Source organism: Nasonia vitripennis, chromosome 5 (assembly GCF_009193385.2).
Source record: "Nasonia vitripennis strain AsymCx chromosome 5, Nvit_psr_1.1, whole genome shotgun sequence".
NCBI classification, from domain to species: Eukaryota; Metazoa; Arthropoda; class Insecta; order Hymenoptera; family Pteromalidae; genus Nasonia; species Nasonia vitripennis.
In genome coordinates, this window is record NC_045761.1 from 25,705,966 (window position 1) to 25,722,272 (window position 16,307).

Here is a 16,307-nt window from a genome sequence, read left to right on the forward strand (position 1 = left end):
GAAGCTTCCTCAGCTGACTCCATCTTTTTTCTCGGTCGGCGAGTCGCAAGTCGCGTTGATAAGTTAGGTATCTGACGCCGCGTACTTATAGCGATCAATTATAACAATATAATGTTATGGCACTCCTGCGATAAATGATCACAGCTGGTGGCGCGAGTTTGTTGGTTAGGTTGCGCGAACGAGCGCATGGCGAGTGACGCGTGTTTACTCTCTGTTTAAAAACGAGAATAACCAGTCCGCAGTGAAAAAAAGAATATCGTTCGATTTTTTAATCTTGGATAAAATATTGAGAATTAAATTAGGGGACGAAATAATGGCAGACGCGCCAGTAGTAGCAGACGCCGCGGGACCGCCGAAGACGGCTAAGCAGCTCGAGAAGGAAAAGCAGAAGTTGGCGAAGCTCGAGAAGTTCAAGCAGAAACAGGAGAAGAAAAATGCCGCTGGTGCCGGTGAAGCCAAGGAAAAGGCCGAGGTTTGTTGGTTGATTTTGCCTTAGTTGATCGTAGTATTCGAGGGATTTCAGGTTGACTCCTGGGGGATCGCCATATGGCTTTGGGATGAGACGTCCTGTGTATGTAATGGATTTTCAGGAAGTGTCGCATCAGCATTTAGGAATTGATGAGTGCAAGTGAATTTTTCATTATTTCAGAAAAGTTAGTGTTATCAGTGTTCACTTGGTTCTGCTGTCAAACTTGCATCAGCTGTCATTCATTGTTTATCTTCGGAAAAACTTTTACCAACAAGTGAAATTATTTATGATTCATAAAGTTGTCATTGATAAAGAATGTTGATTTATATAATATATTTATCTTGAAAATCATGGCTGTATTTGATTATTTCTATCTTGATATCTTGATCTGATTTTGAAATCTATTGCTCCATAACTGAATCAGATCATGAGTTCAGTGAAAGTTGACCTTTTTGCATACATCAATCATCAAGACTTAATTTAATTTTTTTTAATTATTGATTGTTGAATTTACAGAAGAAACCTGAAAAGAAGAAGGAAGTTAAAGAGACTGTAGTTTACACTTCAAATACTGCACCAGGAGAGAAAAAAGATGTTCAATCTCCCATGCCAGATGCTTACAGTCCACAGTATGTTGAAGCTGCATGGTATTCGTGGTGGGAAAAAAGTGGATTCTTCAAGCCAGAATACAATGTAAGAAAAGAGTTAATTTATTTGCATATTTATGTATTGATATGGATATACATATAATTCATTACATTTAATTTACAGGGAAAAATATCAGAGAATAATCCCAAAGGAAAATTTGTCATGGTCATTCCTCCACCCAATGTAACAGGTTTTCTTCATCTTGGACATGCTTTGACGAATGCTGTAGAAGATGCAATCACAAGATGGTAAGTAAAAAAATGTGTACCTACTTAATAGTTTCATATGACATTGAAGATACAAATGATTTTACTTTTATCTACTAAATTTATTAAATGAATACTTCAGGAATAGAATGAAAGGGCGTACAACTTTATGGAATCCAGGTTGTGATCATGCTGGTATTGCTACTCAAGTAGTTGTAGAAAAGAAACTATGGAGAGAGGAGAAAAAGACTCGTCATGATTTGGGACGTGAGAAATTCGTTGAGAAAATTTGGGAATGGAAGAATGAGTGAGTAGTCTTGATTTTATAGTCAAAAACATATTTTTTAATGTTATTATTCAACTTTGTGCATTTCCTATATGCCAATACAGAAAAGGTGGAAGAATCTATGACCAATTGAAAAAATTAGGAAGTTCCTTTGATTGGGAGAGAGCTTGCTTTACAATGGATCCCAAATTATGTCGGGCTGTTACTGAGGCATTTGTGCGTTTGCATGATGAAGGTACCATATATAGAAGCAACCGTCTTGTGAACTGGAGTTGCACATTGAAGAGCGCTATTTCTGATATTGAGGTGGATAAAGTAGAGTTGACTGGCAAAACGCTACTATCTATTCCTGGCTATCAAGAGAAAGTAGAGTTTGGAGTTTTAGTGCTGTTTGCATATGAAATAGAAGATTCAGATGAAAAAATAGTAGTAGCCACGACACGTATTGAAACAATGTTGGGCGATACCGCTATTGCTGTTCATCCGAATGATAAGCGTTACGCGCATTTAATTGGAAAACATGCCAAGCATCCATTCTGTAACAGAAAACTGCCAATTATTGCTGACACCTACGTTGAAATGGAATTTGGCACAGGTTAACAAATCTTTTTGACCAGACATTTGTTGACTACATACTTTATTATTTGTATTGAGGTGATAATTTTTTTTTTCGTTTTATACAGGTGCTGTTAAAATAACTCCTGCTCATGATCCAAACGATTATGAAATTGGAAAGAGGCATAATTTGCCATTCATCACAATATTTGACGATGACGGTAATATTGTCGGAGATTATGGAGTATTTACGGTATGACATTAATTCATGTATCTTAATTAGTATAAAAAGGCGATTTAATAGTTTAACTATATTTTTGCGCGAATGATTTTAGGGTATGAAACGCTTCCATGCAAGAAAAGAAATCATTAAAGAACTGACTACTAGGAACTTATTTGTGGAAATTAAGGATAATCCTATGTTCGTGCCTGTGTGCAGTAGGTCCAAAGATATTGTTGAGCCCCTTATTAAACCTCAATGGTACGATTATTGGAAGATAAATTAATATGCATATATAGTATACATTTGTCAACTTTTATATATTCAATTATAGGTATATTAAGTGCGATGAAATGGCAGCTAGCGCAACTGAAGCAGTAAAAAGCGGAGAGCTAAAAATTATTCCAGAACAGTTCAAGAAAACTTGGTATTACTGGATGGAGGGTATTAGGGATTGGTGCATTTCTCGACAGTTGTGGTGGGGTCATCGTATTCCAGCATATTACATTTCTATCGAAGGTGCTAATATTGAGGTAATATGAACTCCATTTTTCTGTCAATAATTTACTTATCGCGTTGAATTTAAATATATATATATATATATATATATATATATATATATATATATATATATATATCATCATCGTAAACTTTTACAGGCTTCAGATGATGATCGATGGGTGAGCGCACGCTCGGAGGATGAAGCCAAAGAAAAGGCGGCTAAGAAGTTCGGTGTTAGCAAGGATAAAATTTTACTCAAGCAAGATCCAGATGTCTTGGATACGTGGTTCTCGTCAGGTCTATTTCCGTTTTCAATATTCGGCTGGCCGGATCAAGTAAGGATTTTTGCATTAATGTTGTATGTTTTATTAATCAGTTATAAACAATAGATTTTTATTGCTTTTAGACCGAAGAACTTAATGCTTTCTATCCTGGCACGTTATTAGAAACTGGACACGATATTCTTTTCTTCTGGGTGGCTAGGATGGTGTTCTTAGGTCAAAAATTATTAGGCAAGCTGCCTTTTAAGTAAGTAAATATTTTAGCGCCCTAGAAAACATAATAATATGCGCTGTAAGATTCATTTAAATATTTTCTCTAGGGAGGTCTACTTGCATGCGATGGTGAGAGACGCTCATGGTCGAAAAATGAGCAAATCTTTAGGAAATGTTATCGATCCAATGGATGTGATCCGTGGAACGACTTTAGAGGTAATTTACCAACACTTGTAATATAATTACAAGGGCATGAAACATTTCTAATATTTCTTATATTCTTTTTATCAACAAGAATCTTCACAAGCAATTGTTGGATTCCAATCTGGACCCGAAAGAACTGAAGCGAGCGATGGAGGGTCAAAAGCAAGACTATCCCCAGGGCATACCTGAATGCGGTACCGACGCATTGCGTTTTGCCCTTTGCTCTTACACGTCGCAAGGAAGAGACATCAATTTAGATATTCTCAGGGTGCAGGGTTACAGGTTTTTCTGCAATAAGTTGTGGAATGCCGCCAAGTTTGCGTTTACGTATTTCGGTGACGGTTTCAAGTACGACGAAGCTGAGGATGTCAAGGTGAGATTAATAGTGCACTTTCGGTGAAGGTTTAAGGAGTTTTTGTTTGAATTTGTGTTTGCTTTTCTTATTCAATTATTTTCTTACGTATAATATTCGAATCACCCTCATACGAATGCACTTGTATGGCACACTCTTAGATGATATATAGTCACCCATAATCATTTAGGCCACATTATATGAAATTCCTTTTTAATGAAAAAAAAAGATACTTATCCCAATAATTGCAAAAACGAAAACTGAAAAAACCTTTAGCGCCGCGAGAGCTCGCGAGTGATGGGTGACGCCGACTGGTACCTAGGCACATTGAGCGAGTCCTGCGTGCGGAGCTCGCTCGACGCCTACCTGGCGGACTACCCCTATTTGGATGGCTACACTGCCTCGCATCTCGACACCAAAGTTCACAAGGCTGTTACTCGTCTTTTGGCTCAAGGCAACGATTGCGACCTTGAGCTGAGGCCTCACCTCGCCAGGTGGTACCATCATATCGGCACCCATAGTGAAAAAGAGAGGAGATGCTTTCGATCTGAGAACAGAAGGATACTGTCCTACTGCGAGATCAGGATAGGAGTTGAGGGTGGAAGAGATTGCAATGGCGGATTTCAGGTGACGGGGCTATTTGCTTTCTGTGTCGTTGCTGGTGCTGTAGTTGGTTTTTATTTTTTTTTTTTTTGGTTGAGAGTAAAATTGAAGGGTATGTCAACAAATGAGTGTTGATCATTTTATAAAATTGTTCTCAATCCGGATTTTACACTCTGAACATTTTAAGGGGTTACATAATTCGTTTTGTGTAAGAACATCCTACAACTAGTGCTTTGTTTGGGGCCTTAGGAGTATATAATATACCCCCTCTCCCATTAGTAATCATTAAAAAATTTGAAACTAATGAAAATTCAATATCCTCAGCTTACCGGCAACGAGTCCAACATCGATCTATGGATGCTCTCGAGGGTGAGTTATGCCGCGCAAGTGTGCGACGACGGCCTAGGTCAGTACGACTTCAACAGTGCCACGACCGCCTGCTACAACCTGTGGTTATATGATTTGTGTGACGTGTACCTAGTAAGTGTGCAAAAATATATCGATTATTACTGGAACATATCACATATATGCTATTTAATTTTGAATTTATTTGTATAGGAATGTTTGAAACCTGTTTTCCAAAGTGGCACTGAACAGCAAAAACAGGCAGCCCAACGTGTACTGTTCAAAACCCTGGACGTCGGTCTAAGGCTACTCAGTCCCTTCATGCCATTTATCACGGAGGAACTGTACCAACGCTTACCTCGTAAAAACTTGGTCTACCCCAGTATTTGTGTCAGCCCTTACCCAACTGCTTCTGAGGTAAACCTCTTCAGATCTTCCTACAAACCAAAATAATATATTTAAAAGTAATAAATGTTTACTCAATGCATTGTTAAAATACAGTGTCCCTGGAGGAACGAACAATTGGAAAAAGACATTGACTTTGCCCAGAAGGTAATAAGAAGTGTCAGGTCGTCAAGAGGCACTTACAACATACCGAATAAAACCAAAACTGAGGCTTACTGCGTATGTCACGACGCCGAGCACAAGGACCGCGTGGCTAAGTACTCCGATGTCATCGGTACGCTGGCGTACTCGATCGTTAAGCTGGAGGAGCCACCCGTTGGTTGCGCTATCCTCACGATTTCGGATAAGCTCCAGGTTCATTTGCTGTTGAAGGTAAGTTTTGGAGTTTTTTTTATATTTTTGTCATTTGTGCACTGAATTTTATTATTTATACATAATCGGGTTCCTGTAGGGATTAATCGACCCGGTGAAGGAGTTAGAAAAACTGAAAAAGAAGGAGGAACAGCTTGCCGCGACGATAAAGAAGCTGCAACAGGCCATGTCGTCGGCCGACTATAGTATCAAGGTTCCTGCGGAGGTGCAGGAGGCCGACAAAACAAAATTGCTCACGAGTGAGGGTGAAGTGCAAAGATTAGTGGAAGCGATGGAATCTTTGAAAACAATGTGAATCAACTAAGACAATTTTTTAACGATATTTGAAGATAAAAATTTATTACTATCATATTGATTTCTTTATTTATTAATAAAAATTGGATTTTTGGAAGACGTCTGTTTTTTTCTTCCTACATCAGGTGTTCCGTCACAAATGGTGAAGTAAGAGAGATGTGCGAATGTTTCATGTTAAATTTATTTGTGCCAATTTATGTATATGTATATAATAGATGTATATCTATAGAAAGATATACTTTAACAAATATATTACACATTCCCTATATAACGTATGCTCAAAACGAAGAAGAAACATGATACGTAAAATGGAGCTTTCGATACTCGAGTTTTGGCGCATGTAACTTTCAAAGATCTGAGTACTCTAATGTCCTACTGTTTCTCATTCAAAATAATCGCTCTGTAGACTTTTGCCGGTAAGCTGACGAATAACTGGTAACGATACTAAATTAAAAAATTCAATTCAAGTAAATATATTGTCCATGGTTGCGGGCTAGCGCGACTCTATTTATGAAATATAAAAATCAATGCTTCTGAAAAAAGTGCATCATGATATATATATAAATATAATATATAGTCTAGTTTTACTTTCGGAATGATCATTCTTTCATTCTCATTGTTATTTACAAAAAGGAAGAACACAATCGCCACCTTGAATTTTCTCTTTGTTGATCGATGAGTAATATTATGCCTCTAATATTTTTTTTTTCATGAAATAATTGATTATAGAAATCTCGAATTTACAGAGTATGATATGTCTCATTCAATCGTGAATTCACTAGACTTGTGCAGGAACTTGTGCTGTTTGGGTTCCAATTGAGCTAATATTATTATTACATAGTTTCTTAAAATACAGCTTTTCTTCTGTCGAAAATTCGCATCGAGCTTACACCTACGCAACCTAAAAAATTGGGCAAACTCGCAATGAAAGACTATTTACTATAATAACGCGTGTCTCGTAAATCGTAATTTCATAACAAACATAACTATCACAATAAATGCTTCAAAAACTTTAAAAAACCACACATTGCTGGAAAACAGAAGACAAAATTAACTTATAAGTAAATTACTCAAATCAGAACAAACAAAAAATTTTTACACTTATACAATTGTAAATTATAGATCTAATATTCAATTTTCGATAATTTTTAATGCCCAGTAATATTTTAATGAATAGTAAAATTTAACTCTATCAATGCAAATATTCAGTCATTTTATCGGACCGGCTATTCGTTGTACCCAAAATAAGACATATCAGGCATGCTATAAAGTGATTGACTTCGTTCGTTAAAATCTTTTGCTTTTACAAAATAAATCGCTCTGTATATTTCGCACACTTAGCATCGATTAAATGGACAGAGATAGTATATTTGCTTTATCACAAAAATCTCCAAATTAGTAAGCTGGAATTTACCATTGAAAGAGAAAGAGCAGCTTTCTTTAGCCTTACGTCGATGTTTGATTTGTTTTTATGAGATATGCTTTTTTATCACCAGTGATTTCTACCAACATAACAATATGAATTGATAACATAACCATTCCTATTAATTTAACATAAAGCAAACAGTTTGAACGGTTGATAGATGAAAGATTGAAAGCTGCTTATGTTCTATTCATAGCATCAACAAAATATCAACAACAGAACTACCTTCGTTTATTATTTCATCTTTTACTATCAAATATAAGCCAAAAATGTTGTAAACGGCATCCCTTTTTTTCTCGCTAGCCATAACAAAACGCTGACAGTGCATGTAAAGCCATGCAAATTCATTCGATACATACGTTTCCTTTCATTCGTTCGATGAGTTAAATCAAAATTTACGGTACACGATATTGTAATTTGACTTAGAAAACGTCGATACGACTTCCCGATTTAAAAATCTAATTGAAGAAGAATTGACTAATTACCTTTTCTCTTTTTTCAACGAGATCTACTCAAATAGAATTGATGAATAATTAGTCGATAAATTTTACATACTTGTTACCGATTAATATGCACAGGATATTAATCGGTATTAATAGAGGATCAATTTATTTTTTGCTAACAATTGATCTATTGTTATTAGCCTTCGAAAGTACATTAAAAATATTATGTGTGATGCGAAACGCAACTATTTTCATCGACAAAGTAATACTTTCTAAATATTAAACGATTTCATCATTAATATTCTCCAGCTACTAAACAACTCTTTAGAGTTCTAATTTTCTTTATAAAAGTATTGTAGATATGATTGTTCATAATGATTTCGTTTCCGTCTTAGAAAAGTACTACTGAGCAGATAAAACTTATTTTTGGTATTGAATGTTTAGTTGAGTTAACCTTCTAACTAAAAGACAAGTCAGCATAAGTCACAATTCAATAACCTAGTTAACCCTGTGCCCAAGCTAACTAAATTGAAATACCCCTACGTTACTTTTCATTATTAAATTGTTATAAATTATGTTTCATCGGATGCATCGATTTCATCGTATTGCATCGGAAATGCTAGATATTAATAATGATGTATAAATAAATATAGTTTCTACGCTAACTAAAGAGATAAAAATTGATTATGCAATTCGATTACAAGATTGGTCAGATTCTACAGAATGAATGAGCAGTCTCAAAAAAAAATCCAAACTACAACTGCGACTGATGCTGCTTTGCCCCCGTACTTTCAATTGCGATTCACATCATCTAAATATACATACGCGACGCGAGTCAAGAACACGTTAGCGCAGTCCGCGAATAGAGTGTCTGGTGTACTTGGAAATTCTTCACTCGAACTTGGTCCAGTTGCTCGGCGACTTGACGGTCTGCTGGGCACTGAAGGCCGTACCGAAGGCCGCTTTTCCACTATTTCCGTAGGTTGGCTCTGCCTTGCCACTACCGACGCTGTTGCTATTGCTACTGTTGAGAAGCAGCTTCGAGGAGGAAGCTACGTTGTTGGCGGTCGTATTACTGTGACTGCTCCCGTTTGACAAGTTAAACTTGTTAAAGTCTAGACCGTATTCCTGCAGCAGGTCTAGGTCACCGACTTTTGACTGAAAATGAAATATAATGAAATTCATTGTGTACATTATGAAAATAGTTTTCATAGTTTCTTTCGTTAAAAAAATACCTGGGTAGGAGCCGCAGGTTCCGATTTACGCTGTTGCGGGGCAAAGTACGGGTACAGCGGATTGCTGAGACCTTCACTCATCTCTGGCGCGTGAAGCGACTGGCTCATCTGTTTGGGAATGCCACCGCTACCAGTCGTCGACGGCCTCGAGAGCAGCGGGTCAAAGTCGTCATCGCTGTTCGTCGAGTCCAGTCGAATGAGGTCCTGCACGTCCGATGTACGATCCTATAGATGTTTTGATATTTATTAAAAAAATATAGTGTGAATGCAAGTATTAGTTACTATTTCAATTCGAAATTTATGTATAAATTCTTTTATGTATGCTATAAACGAGTATATTTTGCTGTTGTAAGTGTAGAAACCTTATGTAGATTCGAGAAGCGCATATCTGTGGGACAAGCTATACGTATCACTATAATATTAAGCTAATGAAATAAATTTTATGAAACCAAAACCTGATGGTATGAACCTACTGTTGGTGAACATTTTATATATAAAATCTCAGATATGCACTCTTAGAATATATTGCATGTGTATACAGTAATGAACGTTCAAAAACATGAACTCATCAAACAAAAATAGAAAAAAAACGTACTACACAATTATACCGTGCTCTATAAATATAAAAAAAACATGTGATGTAACATTTACCTTAGCATGTGCAGAGCAGGAATCTATATTTTTTAATGACGAAGGTGAATCAATGGGCAAATTGTGGTTATCTGTGCGAAACAGGGGATTGGGAAAACCAAAAGGATTGAGAACTTGGCTTGTGTCAAAGGGATCGCTCAAACTCTGATTAGAATAGATTTCATTGAGGGTACTTGGATTGGAATAGAGTTCAAATGGATCTTCTGTTCGAAGTTTATTGACAACCTCCTTACTACCATCAATTCCTGAGTCAGTTTTGACTTTTGAACTGCCATCAACTGATTCAAAATCGAAATTTCCATGGCTGACAAAGGGATTGGTAGGATTGACAAACTCATGAGAGACATCAGAGGACTTGGTTTCACTGGGAGCACTGTTTGGTCGAACAGAGGACAGCCCTATCAGTGGAGCTTTGTCCTTTCGCAGCTTTGAGCTATTGGAGGATTTCATTTCTAGAGAGTTTGAGCTAGTACTTTTTTGGTCATTCAACTGAGCAGCATCAACAGATGCTGTCCGAGAAGCAGGAGGTGAAGGGTAAGGATCTTTGGGGATAACAGCTTTGGGGGTAGAATGTTTGGGCAATTGGTAGTGTTCGTAGGGACTGGAGTTTTGAGTGGTACTTGGATTAGGCGGAGGACCGTGCCGCAAGCGCCCACTCCATGCAGGTCTCAAGCTGTCTAAACTGCGTACTGGCTTCAACTGAAAGGTGATGCAACACACACACTTAACTATGGTCTCTTGATTAATGCCATCAACTGGTTCTGGGTGAATTGGTGATAGGTTTGAGTCTTAGGCTTTTGTAAACTTTCTTATTCAATGTCTTCATAATTACCACTCTTAATATAAAATATACTTATTCAAGTTTTTTTTGTATTAAATTCACGAAAGTTAAGCTTTTATTTTATAAATATTGGTCTATCATTTCATGAATTCAAAAAGTACACGACAGAAAGTCTCATCAAACAGGATACGATAAGATTTATCAAAATACAGAGTTTGGAAAGATAAAAGCGTGATTTCAATATAAAGGTTTTCATTGAAATGAATTTTAACGAAATTCGAAAATCGAATAAGTATATAATTAAGGTGATTATGTTAGCAAAAGTAAATTTATAATATTGATTTAAAAAATAATAATAAACGTATAATCTACGATTAAGGAACATGCTAATTAATATTCATGCTACAATAAGATAGATTTTCTGTGATCTTTGAAAATAAATGAAAATTCAAGGAATGCAAATAGGCGAAAAAAAATATTTTTCAAATTTCAAAGACTCATTTGTATGAAAAAAATGCTCGATTCTGAAATCCGACAAAGAGGCGAGTTTCCAAGTAAGAGATAGGGATCGAATTGTCGCTGACTAGACTGAAAAATACTACCACTAGATTAATAGCACAAATCTTATCGGGAGCACACGAGAATCACAACTGGCGTGGCGTTGTGGTTCGCCTCTTGTGTCGAAGTGCAGAATCCAGCGCATTATGCAATGGTACAATGATATTTCGATTTTAGCAACAAATAACGTCTATGTAATGGCTTGTATCCCACTCCCTTCGAGGCGACATAAATATAATGATTATCGAACAAATCACGCGCAAATAATGAATGAGACAAAGAGAATTAAAGTCTGTGCACGTACGTTCTGGGTTCCTCCAGCGCATTCGTAAAATTCTTTTGGCGTAAATAAAAAGAGCAGATCACTTTTCTACGATATAACGAGCACTAATTACGTCTTTTTTGCAATTTCTTATAGTTCTCTATTTCGAAACGAAGCATTTCATGCTCGAACCGATGTTAAAAAAAACACACACACAACAGGTAAAAACGCACGTGTGAGTCACAAATGTGTGTAAAGATGATGAGGCTGGTGTTGAAGGGAGAAGAACACGTTAAATAAGATGAAAATGAGTACAGATGAAAGAGAGCAGAGAAGTGAGGACGATGCGCGCGTTATCACGTGATATTGTTGTGTGCATGTATAAAAGTTGCAACTGAGTGATAAAAGATATCTACTCTCTTTCTGGGCCGCTTTTCTGCGAGTATACTCACGCTTCGGTCCACCGGCGGCGTGTTCGGGAAAATGACATCGCGTAACTCATGCATCAGATCGATGTCTAGTCGCTCCGGCGGCGAGTCCTGATCCTCCGGCGAGCTCGGATTCAGGGGCGAGTATTGCTTCCTGCTGTTGATGCAATATTAATATTAGTATTAATTCAATTTTTTTTTTAATTAAGTAGAAATATTTTTATAATCGAACCTGCACACGAATGAATATAAAAAACTATTACACTACGTAACATAAGAATGATCTATTCACTTAAAATAATCACCTAGTTTCGACGTTACTATTACGAAGCCGAAGTTCTTTTCGGTAGCTTGTCGTGGGTGTGAGGCCACTTGGGGATTTAGAGGGGGAAGCAAAAGATATTGGTCTTCTATCCATCGTTGGCGAACTCGGAGCAGACCTAGGCTGATGAAATCGCATGCTGTTGTCACCTCTTGGAGCTCGTCCTGAAAGATCATTGTTATCACGTCAATTTTTTTATATAATTTTTTTTAATCTAAGTGAAATTCTGCACACCTTTCCACTTAAGGCCTTTGTACGCTGTTTTCATATCCTTCCCCTTATCTTTAACCTGAAATTATCAAATGATTCATCGAATAAACTTGTTATTTTTTATAATAGAGTTGTTAAACATGATTAAGCTTACCGATTTAACTGCGTATTTTACAGCGGGGTTCGCCTATAAAAATATATGATTCATTGACATTTTATTAGTTTTAATCTTCTGTAATAGTTTATTTATAAATTATGCATATCTTATCACAGAAGATAAGGTACTATTAATTAACACTATAAACTCACCTTATCTTTTACACTACGAATAAAGGCCGAACCTTCTTTGCGCATGGCGTAAGTCCATTCTCTGTATTGTTGCATAAATTTACTACCAGATTTATCAGAGTAGTTGCAAGCTTCCATTTCGAACTCGTCCGAAAAGCCGAGACCAGAATTCAGCATGTGTAGCCTCTCTTCGATAAACTGTAAATAAATGGAATTCTATCATGGGTAAAATTATTTTTGCTATTTCTATGTTTTCGAAGAATTTTACGACTTTTTACTATTGGATGTAAATTATATGCTAACATTGTACTATATAAAATTTTAGCGTAAATGAAGACTTCAAAACTTCTAAATGGAGCTGTGACATCTGTTTTATGCTTATCAAGATATCAAATTTTCAGCGCGTCACCACTTTCCGGGTCTTTTGTAAACATTTGCACGCCGCATTGTAGTGCCGTATATGCCTTAAAATTTCTTTATTTCATACCAACATTTCAAATTAGCATCATTTTTCGCTTTTAAAAATACCAGTACGTATGGATAGGTAAGCGAACCTGTTGGAAAATCTGCAGCTCCAGCATCTTCCTGAGAAAAGGTTGCATAGAAATTGGCCGACTCTCGACGAAAGCCTCCTGATCGAAGGTGATCCTCACGTGTTCATCGCTCTGGCCTTGTTGCAAGGTTAGTGCTTCCCGGTAGCCTGCCGTTAATTGAACTAATGCGCGCAAAAAGGCCCTGGACACGCCGTCGCCAAGCAGGGCGGGCCGGTTGCGCAACGCTCGCCTCAGATTCGTTACCTATTCAGCCAAAAGCAAATTGCTGATTAGGTGAAGTTAAGTGGAACGTTTTTGGCTATTTATATACAATGGTTCGAGCTAAATTTAGCTGCATGATAATTCATAATTAAGGTACTCACAACATCTTGGGGTAAGGATTCCAAGTCTTGAAAGGGAGATTCGATCGTGCTATTGTCGGCATCGAGAATTACGACTTCTCCCAAGTCGCTCTGCCGTACGCTCTGTAATAAATAGTTTTCTTCACATATACATGATTTTAGAAGCTTCAATTTTTATGCATCAAAAGAGAGGCGAAAGAGTAAAAGAAAATAACGACTTTTTTCCTAAATTTATTTTCTAACTCAACAGTTAATTTAATGCGCCGTCAAGCGTGTTACTTTGCCCAGAATAAAAATAAATTTGTTCATTAAAAATATCACGCAGACGGTTAATTAATTTTAATTTTATAAATAAATATTGCAGAATAGTACCTTAAGTATTGGCGATGGTACCCCGATTAGAAATGGCATAGGCGCTAATAAATAATCCGTTAATGAAAGCGGTAAGACTGGTATGTATATGTGTTGCCAGATCATTGGGTAGATTAAAGCGTTGCAGGCCTGCACACATGCACTCAATCTGGATAATCTTTTCGACGTGAATATAATGCGCCTTTCATACAGCATGGAAGCAAAAACCATCATCATGTTATGGGAATCAACCGCGCTGAAATACTCCGTCAGATTCCTCTGCAAACCAAATGGTTGCGTAAATTTTAGCCAGAGGTTTTTAAATTTATTTGCCGCTTCTTCGTCTTAAAATAGTTAATTTATAAATATACGTACGTTCTCCGGTATACTTGGCAATTGGAATTGCTTTGGCCTTTGACAGACAAATGTCTGAAATAAAATAACGTTAAAATTAGATTAATATTAAAAAAATATATTAATAAATGCATTTTCCGTGATCAATAAAATGTTAGCCTTACAGTCTTGCAGTCTGGCAATGGAATACTGATCGATGCTCCAGAAACTGGGATGGTAGCCTCATAAACATCTCCAAGAAATTTCCATAAATCCCCTGCATTTTTACTAGCTGTTAAGGTTGCTATATTATTTAATAATCTAAAAAATCGCAAATATTTCATTGTTATAATAACTGAGATGAAATATAATTTTCAATCCTTAAAAAAATACGATGATCACATACTTATAAAATGTTTCGTGCCATGGTAAAGCGCTAAGAACAACTAAAGCTGTTTCTGTCTTTGGATCGTGCCGACAAAATCCAAATGTCCATTTTGAGTCTATGCTGGTGAGTACGAATGAAAAGTGCTGTACTACAACACTGAAAGTACAATTGATTGATTAGCATCTGGCAAATGCTGATAGATGATGATATGCATAGATGTAGAATTGCTTACTTTTCCAGTTCACAAGGATAGGCAAATTTAGGAACAGATTTGAGTACCTCTGAATCATTGTAAGATTCAGGGTACCTCTGAAGTATCCATGCTTGTTTCTCTCCATTTGGTTGTGCTACCTCGCAAAAGCACTCAAATAGCTGCTTCACATTTTCCCTATAAGATTAATTGATATTAACAAAAACATGCTCATTCTTTAGCTCACTTGTATACCTAGTATGTTTGAACTCAAAGATACCAATGTTTTATCATAAAGTCCATAAAATCAAAGAGTTCTGTGACCTAGCAAATTAAAATTCAGAACAATTATTCTCAAACAGGTTGACCATAATCGGAAAAGTTTCTAATGTTTGCGCAAGCATTCCATTTCCATATATGCAATGTAGCATGCGAAACGACTTTCTAATGAGATTAGTGAATTTCTAACCCTTTGCAGAAGGAATCTTCAATCTACATTTTTCACTTAACTTTCATTTAAAAGCTATGCTAATTTATAAATAAAACACTCGTGTTTATTTTGAATTCAATCGACCTTTCAGTTACGAAATCAAATTTTGACAGAAAATAGAATTGAAATTCTAAAAAAGAGGAAGTCTTTCGAAAGCAACTATTATTGGAGTATTGAAGACAAAAAGTAGAAGCTCAAATATAACACATCCTTGCTGCAGCAAGAAAAAGCTGTAAAAATCAACAGCAGCAACACCTCCGCAAAGCCTCACCTCAATCTGGAGCCCATTGCGCCGGCTACTAAAACAATTTGATCTCCTAGTGCAGCAATCCAAGCATCGGCAGCACATCATCTTGCAGGTGTGCGCAGTGACCAGGGCACATCTCAGCAGCAGCCTGCATCAGGCAAATTCCACAGGCAGTCACGAGCATCGCATTCTGCGTTTATTTTAAAGCACATATGTGCAGCAGGATGCGGCACAGACTTTTGCACTTGAATTGCACTGCACACACTCACACGGACACTCTCCTCTTCCTCCCTTTTCCTTCTCTCTCTCTTTAGCTCTCGCTTGTTCAGCAGCTTCGGTCGAGAGCGACGGCTCCTATTAAAGTATATAGGTAGCTATATCTCTCTGCACGCAAATCACAGCTTCATGCGAGTCAAGTCGGTTTGTGCTAGCCTGGCACTATGCTCGCGGCCGCAGCCGAGAGGAACGACTGTGCGTGTGCGCGGTATATAGATATTTCTATCGGCGCCGCACGTATAGGTAGTGGGAGGAGAGGTGTAGGTGCTGCTCTTGATCGCTGACGACGAGATGATTCATCTCTCGAGTGGCCTGCGGGCCTGCGGCCACGGGCCAACGGCAACTTCGCGCGATGCGCTGCTCCGTTCGTGAGGTTGCTCGCTTATTGGCTCGATGATCTAACTCGATTTAAATGCCCGCGATTGGCTGACGCGAACATTTAAATCGACGAGTCTGCAGTCTGCAACCGGGTATTTTTTTTAATTTGACGTTTATCAGGAATAATATGCATTTCGAGAGCTTGGACACTAGGAGCTAATGGGAAATCTACTGAGAATCTGCAGAGGATAATAAATGAAGATG

The 16,307-nt window shown here is 37.3% G+C and overlaps 2 protein-coding genes across 4 annotated transcripts; one reads left to right on the forward strand and one right to left on the reverse strand.

Annotated features, from left to right (window-relative positions):
* The first annotated feature begins 127 nt into the window (after positions 1-127).
* On the forward strand, positions 128-6,051 carry LOC100122086 (valine--tRNA ligase). 2 transcript variants are annotated; one of them, XM_016985845.3, is made up of 17 exons: positions 128-472; positions 986-1,162; positions 1,241-1,365; positions 1,466-1,630; positions 1,714-2,204; positions 2,293-2,417; positions 2,500-2,645; positions 2,719-2,917; positions 3,044-3,220; positions 3,292-3,413; positions 3,487-3,595; positions 3,675-3,956; positions 4,212-4,562; positions 4,863-5,018; positions 5,097-5,300; positions 5,385-5,660; positions 5,740-6,051. In XM_016985845.3, exons 1-17 carry the CDS (start codon positions 314-316, stop codon positions 5,953-5,955), a joined length of 3,480 nt encoding a protein of 1,159 aa, XP_016841334.1. In that variant the 5' UTR covers positions 128-313; the 3' UTR covers positions 5,956-6,051. The 2 variants fall into 2 exon arrangements, with proteins under 2 accessions (XP_016841334.1, XP_016841335.1); XM_016985846.3 differs by lacking the exon at positions 4,212-4,562 and having other exon boundaries at positions 5,740-6,043.
* Positions 6,012-16,277, reverse strand: LOC100122070 (DENN domain-containing protein 1A). 2 transcript variants are annotated; one of them, XM_001605623.6, is made up of 16 exons: positions 15,474-16,277; positions 14,755-14,910; positions 14,541-14,678; positions 14,320-14,455; positions 14,177-14,230; positions 13,823-14,080; positions 13,472-13,573; positions 13,110-13,352; positions 12,577-12,753; positions 12,422-12,454; positions 12,292-12,346; positions 12,041-12,221; positions 11,760-11,892; positions 9,707-10,405; positions 9,056-9,280; positions 6,012-8,978 (listed from the first exon to the last, which is right to left on the reverse strand). In XM_001605623.6, exons 1-16 carry the CDS (start codon positions 15,488-15,490, stop codon positions 8,712-8,714), a joined length of 2,874 nt encoding a protein of 957 aa, XP_001605673.1. In that variant the 5' UTR covers positions 15,491-16,277; the 3' UTR covers positions 6,012-8,711. The 2 variants fall into 2 exon arrangements, with proteins under 2 accessions (XP_001605673.1, XP_016841337.1); XM_016985848.3 differs by lacking the exon at positions 9,707-10,405 and having other exon boundaries at positions 15,474-15,917.
* Between the last annotated feature and the right edge of the window lie 30 nt (positions 16,278-16,307).